At 35.5% G+C, this 8048-nt stretch overlaps 2 protein-coding genes and 2 long non-coding RNA genes across 12 annotated transcripts in view; 2 read left to right on the forward strand and 2 right to left on the reverse strand.

Moving 5' to 3' along the window:
• Positions 1–8048, forward strand: part of LOC123968058 (NACHT, LRR and PYD domains-containing protein 12-like) — a gene marked incomplete at its 3' end in the record, with an annotated part of 261415 nt that overhangs the window by 41470 nt on the left and 211897 nt on the right. The window lies entirely within an intron of this gene.
• The window catches only part of LOC123968672, a 95197-nt gene that overhangs the window by 992 nt on the left and 86157 nt on the right, over positions 1–8048 (reverse strand). The window lies entirely within an intron of this gene.
• The window catches only part of sugct (succinyl-CoA:glutarate-CoA transferase), an 84003-nt gene continuing 82355 nt past the window's right edge, over positions 6401–8048 (forward strand). For 5 of the 9 annotated variants that reach the window (XR_006824423.1, XR_006824422.1, XM_046044863.1 and 2 more), the window contains exon 1: positions 6402–7705. Coding sequence is in view for 7 of the 9 variants with exons in the window: in XM_046044863.1 (XP_045900819.1) it covers positions 7573–7705 (133 nt within the window). In the remaining 2 variants the exon portion in view is untranslated. Of the gene's footprint in view, positions 7706–8048 lie in introns of all 9 variants that reach the window. The other 4 variants (XM_046044904.1, XM_046044855.1, XM_046044873.1 and 1 more) reach the window with 2 other exon arrangements.
• The window catches only part of LOC123968610, a 12591-nt gene continuing 11894 nt past the window's right edge, over positions 7352–8048 (reverse strand). Inside the window, exon 2 of the long non-coding RNA XR_006824501.1 lies at positions 7352–7786. This is a non-coding gene — a long non-coding RNA (uncharacterized LOC123968610). The remainder of the gene's footprint in view (positions 7787–8048) is intronic.

Below are 8048 nucleotides of genomic sequence, written 5' to 3' on the forward strand. Positions count from 1 at the left end.
GAAGAACTAAACATGTACAGACAAAATTTATAAATATGGTCCATAATAAGAGTCCAGCCTGAAGAAGTCGTGCTACAGTAATGTGTTTCTCTTCTTCTTCTTATACTAAAGTAACCATTACATCAGAGGTTTAATCTGATGTTCACGTCTGCCTGTTGCTTCAGCTGCATCTTCCTACTCCATCAATGAAGCTCTGCCTCCATCTACTGACTGAAACATAGAACAACACTCTGACTCTGACCCGCTGAGCTTTTATCCCGTTTCCTCCTCCAGAATAAATTCTTCTACAGACGGTTCTGTCAGCTGGATACAAGGTCAGTGGGAAGACTCTGATGTCTACATGAGATAAAAAAGTTTCACTACCTCACCTTCTGATTCCGTTGGCCTTTTTCTGGCTGTTTTGTCAATAAATATACTAGGTGGAACCATAAAGATTCTACGTGGAACCATAGATACTATGTGGAACCATAAAGATACTACATAGAACCATAAATGTACTACCTAGAACCATAAAGATACTATGTCGAACCATAGATACTAAGTGGAATCATAAAGATACTACGTGGAACCATAAATATACTATGTGTAACCATAAATATACTATGTGTAACCATAAAGATACTAAGTAGAACCATACAGATACTAAGTGGAACCATAAAGATACCACGTAGAACCATAAATATACTATGTGTAACCATAAATATACTATGTGGAACCATAAATATACTATGTGTAACCATAAAGATACTAAGTAGAACTATACAGATACTACGTGGAACCATAAAGATACCATGTGGAACCATAAAGATACTAAGTAGAACCATACAGATACTAAGTGGAACCATAAAGATACCATGTAGAACCATAAATATACTATGTGTAACCTTAAAGATACTAAGTAGAACCATACATATACTACGTGGAACCATAAAGATACCATGTGGAACAATAAAGATAATACGTGGAACCATAAAGATACCATGTGGAACCATAAAGATACTAAATAGAACCATACAGATACTAAGTGGAACCATAAAGATACCACGTAGAACCATAAATATACTAGGTGGAACCATAAATATACTAGGTGGAACCACAAAGATTCTACGTGGAACCATAAAGATTCTACGTGGAACCATAGATACTACGTGGAACCATAGATACTACGTGGAACCATAAAGATACTAAGTGGAACCAAAAAGATACTACATAGAACCATAAATGTACTACCTAGAACCATAAAGTTACTATGTGGAACCATAACGATACCACGTGGAACCATAAATATACAAGGTGGAACCATAAATATACAAGGTGGAACCATAAAGATACTATGTGGAACCATAAAGATACCAAGTAGAACCATACAGATACTACGTGGAACCATAAAGATACTACATGGAACCATAAAGATACTACATGCAACCATAAAGAAACTATGTGGAACCGTAAATGTACTACGTAGAACCATAAATATACTAGGTAGAACCATAGAGATTCTACGTGGAACCATAAAGATACTACATGCAACCATAAAGAAACTATGTGGAACCGTAAATGTACTACGTAGAACCATAAATATACTAGGTAGAACCATAAAGATTCTACGTGGATCCATAAAGATACAACATAGAACCATAAATATACTATGTGGAACCATAAATATACTACATTCAACCATAAAGATACTATGTGGCACCGTAAATATACTTCGTAGAACCGTAAATATACTACGTAGAACCATAAATACACTACATGGAACCATAAATACACTACATGAAACCATAAATATACTAGGTGGAATCATAAAGATTCCAGGTGGTACCATAAATGCACTACATGAAAACAAAGATACTATGTGGAACCATAAAGATACTAAGTGGAACCATAAATACACTATGTGGAACCATAAAGATACTAAATGGAACCATAGATACTACATGGAACCACAAAGATACTACATAGAACCATAAAAATACTATGTGGAACCATAAAGATACTATGTGGAACCATAGAAACTACGTGGAACCATAAAGATTCTACGTGGAAACATAGATACTACGTGGAACCATAAAGATTCTACGTAGAACCATAAAGATACCATGTGGAACCACAAATATACTACGTGAAACCATAAAAATTCTATGTGGAACCATAGATACTACTTCGAACCATAAAGATACTTTGGGGAACGATAAATATATTACATGAAACCGTAAATATGCTACGTGGAACCATAAAAATACTACGTGGAACCATAAAGATTCTACATGGAAACAAAGATACTACGTGGAACCATAAAGATTCTATGTGGAACCATAAAGATACTACATAGAACCATAAAGATACTACGTGGAAGCATTTAGATAATACGTAGATCCATAAAGATACAATGTGGAACCATAAATATACTACGTGGAACCATAAAGATTCTATGTGGAACCATAGATACTACTTGGAACCATAAAGATACTACGTGGAAGCATAAAGATACTACGTGGAACCATAAATATACTACCTGGAACCATAAAGATTCTACGTGGAACCATAAAGATTCTGTGTGGAACCATAGATACTATTTGGAACCACAAAGATACTTTGGGGAACGATAAATATCTTACATGAAACCATAAATATGCTACATGAAACCATAAATACACTACGTGGAACCAAAAAGATACTATGTGGAACCATAGATACTACTTGGAACCATAAAGATACTATGTGGAACCATAAAGATACTATGTGGAACCATAGATGCTACGTGGAACCATAAAGATACTACGTAGAACCATAAAGATACTATGTGGAACCATAAAGATACTAAGTGGAACCATAAATACACTATGTGGAACCATAAAGATACTAAATGGAACCATAGATACTACATGGAACCACAAAGATACTACATAGAACCATTAAGATACTACGTGGAACCATAAAGATACTACGTGGAACCATAGATACTATGTGGAACCATAAAGATTCTACGTGGAAACATAGATACTACGTGGAACCATAAAGATTCTACGTAGAACCATAAAGATACCATGTGGAACCACAAATATACTACGTGGAACCATAAAAATTCTATGTGGAACCATAGATACTACTTGGAACCATAAAGATACTTTGGGGAACGATAAATATACTACGTGGAACCATAAAAATTCTATGTGGAACCATAGATACTACTTCGAACCATAAAGATACTTTGGGGAACGATAAATATATTACATGAAACCGTAAATATGCTACGTGGAACCATAAAAATACTACGTGGAACCATAAAGATTCTACATGGAAACAAAGATACTACGTGGAACCATAAAGATTCTATGTGGAACCATAAATATACTACATAGAACCATAAATATACTATGTGGAACCATAAAGATTCTATGTGGAACCATAAAGATACTACATAGAACCATAAAGATACTACGTGGAAGCATAAAGATAATACGTAGAACCATAAAGATACAATGTGGAACCATAAATATACTACGTGGAACCATAAAGATTCTATATGGAACCATAGATACTACTTGGAACCATAAAGATACTACGTGGAAGCATAAAGATACTACGTGGAACTATAAATATACTACCTGGAACCATAAAGATTCTACGTGGAACCATAAAGATTCTGTGTGGAACCATAGATACTACTTGGAACCACAAAGATACTTTGGGGAACGATAAATATCTTACATGAAACCATAAATATGCTACATGAAACCATAAAGATTCTACATGGAACCATAAAGATTTGATGTGGAACCATAGATACTACTTGGAACCATAAAGATACTATGTGGAACCATAAAGATACCATGTGGAACCATAAATGCACTACGTGAAACCATAAAGATTCTACTTATAACCATAGATACTACGTGGAACCATAGATACTATGTAGAACCAGAAAGATACTATGTGGAACCATAAAGATACTACATGGAACCATAAATATTCTATGTGGAACCATAAAGATACTATGTAGAACCATACAGATACTATGTGGAACCATAAAGATACCATGTGGAACCATAAATTTACCATGTGGAACCATAAAGATACTATGTAGAACCATACAGATACTAGGTGGAACCATAAATATATTACATGAAACCATAAAGATACCACGTAGAACCATAAAGATACTATGTGGAACCATAAAGATACTACGTGGAAGCATAAAGATTCTATGTGGAACCATAGATACTACTTGGAACCATAAAGATACTACGTGGAAGCATAAAGATACTACGTGGAACCATAAATATACTACCTGGAACCATAAAGATTCTACGTGGAACCATAAAGATTCTGTGTGGAACCATAGATACTACTTGGAACCACAAAGATACTTTGGGGAATGATAAATATCTTACATGAAACCATAAATATGCTACATGAAACCATAAATACACTACGTGGAACCAAAAAGATACTATGTGGAACCATAAAGATTCTACATGGAACCATAAAGATTCGATGTGGAACCATAGATACTACTTGGAACCATAAAGATACTATGTGGAACCATAGATACTACTTGGAACCATAAAGATACTATGTGGAACCATAGATGCTACGTGGAACCATAAAGATACTACGTAGAACCATAAAGATACTATGTGGAACCATAAAGATACAACGTGGAACCATAGAGATACTACGTAGACCATAAAGATACTATATAGAACCATACAGATACTATGTGGAACCATAAATATATTACATGAAACCATAAAGATACCACGTAGAACCATAAAGATACTATGTAGAACCATACAGATACTACGTGGAACCATAAATATATTACATGAAACCATAAAGATACCACGTAGAACCATAAAGATACTATGTGGAACCATAAATACACTACGTGGAACCATAAAGATACTATGTGGAACCATAAAGATACCATGTGGAACCATAAATGCACTACGTGAAACCATAAAGATTCTACTTATAACCATAGATACTATGTGGAACCATAAAGATACTATGTGGAACCATAAAGATACTACATGGAACCATAAATATTCTATGTGGAACCATAAAGATACTATGTAGAACCATACAGATACTATGTGGAACCATAAAGATACCATGTGGAACCATAAATATACCATGTGGAACCATAAAGATACTATGTAGAACCATACAGATACTAGGTGGAACCATAAATATATTACATGAAACCATAAAGATACCACGTAGAACCATAAAGATACTATGTGGAACCATAAATACACTACGTGGAACCATAAAGATGCTATGTGGAACCATAAAGATACCCTGTGGAACCATAAATATACTACGTGGAACCATAAATGCACTATGTGAAACCATAAAGATTCTACTTAGAACCATAGATACTACGTGGAACCATAGATACTATGTAGAACCAGAAAGATACTATGTGGAACCATAAAGATACTACGCGGAACCATAAAGATTCTTTGTGGAACCATAAAGATACTACATGGAACCATAGAGATACTACGTGGACTATAAAGATACTATGTAGAACCATACAGATACTATGTGGAACCATAAATATATTACATGAAACCATAAAGATACCACGTAGAACCATAAAGATACTATGTGGAACCATAAAGATACCATGTGGAACCATAAATGCACTACGTGAAACCATAAAGATTCTACTTAGAACCATAGTTAGTACGTATAACCATAGATACTATGTAGAACCAGAAAGATACTATGTGGAACCATAAAGATACCCTGTGGAACCATAAAGATACTACGTGGAACCATAAAGATTCCATGTGGAACCATAAAGATTCTACTTAGAACCATAGATACTATGTGGAACCATAGATACTATGTGGAACCATAAAGATACTATGTGGAACCATAAATATACTACATGGAACCATAAAGATACTATGTAGAACCATAAATACACTACGTGGAACCATAAAGATACTATGTGGAACCATAAAGATACCCTGTGGAACCATAAATATACTACGAGGAACCATAAATGCACTACGTGAAACCATAAAGATTCTACTTAGAACCATAGATATTACGTGGAACCATAGATACTATGTAGATACATAAAGATACTATGTGGAACCATAAAGATTCTACGTGGAACCATAGAGATACTACGTGGAACCATAAAGATTCTATGTGGAACCATAAAGATACTATGTGAAACCATAAAAATACCATGTGGAACCATAAATATACTACGTGGAACCATAAATACACTATGTGAAACCATAAAGAATCTACGTGGAACCATAGATACTACGTGGAACCATAGATACTATGTGGAACCATAAAGATACTATGTGGAACCATAAATATACTACATGGAACCATAAAGATGCTATGTGGAACCATAGATACTACGTGGAACCATAAAGATCCTATGTGGAACCATAAAGATACCCTGTGGAACCATAAATATACTACGTGGAACCATAAATGCACTACGTGAAACCATAAAAATTCTACTTAGAACCATAGATATTACGTGGAACCATAGATACTATGTAGATACATAAAGATGCTATGTGGAACCATAAAGATACTACGTGGAACCATAAAGATGCTATGTGGAACCATAAAAATACCAGGTGGAACCATATCCCATTTAGACAGCTGTTTTTTTCTATCATTTGTGCCACCCGTCCTTAAGCTGCTGAATAATGTGACATAGAACAATGTGCAATAAATTTTAGAGCACTTTACTTGCCATCTTGGTTGAATAGGCCTACATGTAATTAACATAAGTACTACACCGTGTATCTCAGGTTCTTTTAGAAGTTTTTTGTGATGTGTCCCTTCAGGGACAATAAAGTTTAACCTAAACTATATAAGGACATTTCTAACACATCACTAAAAAGTAGTGACACTCTTTCTTTTCATTGCCATTAAAATGTCTTTGATGACACTTTTAATTAGACCAGTTGCCACACATTTGTGACAGAATGTTTCTTTTGAGGGCTCACTCAAAAACAGCATCTGTCTGTCAGCATCTGGGGTGGAGAAAATAGAGGAATTAATTCAGATTAAAGGTTTAGTTCGTTTAAAGAAGAGACAGGGTACAAGGGTTAGTTTCAGTAGTGGAGTAGAATCAGCTATTGATCTTATGTTGATGTCCAATGAATCAGCTGGCGGCAGCAACTGAGAGGAGCTAAATGACAATATTATTGGAAGTGATCATTATCCAACCGCAATCAGTTCTGAGCTGAATTTTATGGTTGAACTTTACGAGGTTACAAGATGGACTCTAGGTGAGGCAGACTGGAGATCATTTACCAGTTCTTGTGATGAAGAGTTTAATAAGATCGTCATGTCAGGAAAAATTAATGAAAGCTTTATTAAATACAACAACAAACTGGACTCAGCACAAGAATATAAATGTAACAAGGATACAGAAGGTGGTGATAAGATAATGATCCGTCTGGCTGCCAATTATCAAGAAGAAGACTTCTTTCCTTCATCCGGACCTTTACTTTGAAAGCGAGGCCCGGAAGTGTTGTTCCGGTGTGTAGCTTGACGCTAACAGGTGGGAAGATGTCTGCTTCTTTCAGACTGTTGAAAAGCCGTTTTTCGGCTCTCTGTCCGGTTGGTTTCACTTCACAGCCGCAGAGGAATCATCCGGTGAGGTGTCCGGTCGGAGGACGGTGGCTGTCACACACACAGACAGGTAACAGGTGCTGGAGCTAAAGCTAGCTGGCTAATGTTAGCCTCCAGCTGTCACTGCTAATCCACAAATAAACATCCTCACCTGATGAAAGAAGTGTGAAAAGTGAGCGGACACGTTTTAAACTTTGTTAAATGTGTCACTGCGCTGACAGGACTCACATTTCTCACATTAACTGGCTCCAGAAACTTTAATTAGCTTTGTTGGTCAAAGTCTAATTCAGGTTTGTTAAGCTAGCTGCTCACTGGAAAGTTTCAGGCTTCTTCCTCTTACAATCATTTAGCAATATATCAATATATCAATATATATATGTATATAAAGAGCTTTCTAACTGCTGATTAAAATG

The sequence above is a fragment of the Micropterus dolomieu genome, linkage group LG01, assembly GCF_021292245.1.
Source record: "Micropterus dolomieu isolate WLL.071019.BEF.003 ecotype Adirondacks linkage group LG01, ASM2129224v1, whole genome shotgun sequence".
Classification (NCBI taxonomy): Eukaryota; Metazoa; Chordata; class Actinopteri; order Centrarchiformes; family Centrarchidae; genus Micropterus; species Micropterus dolomieu.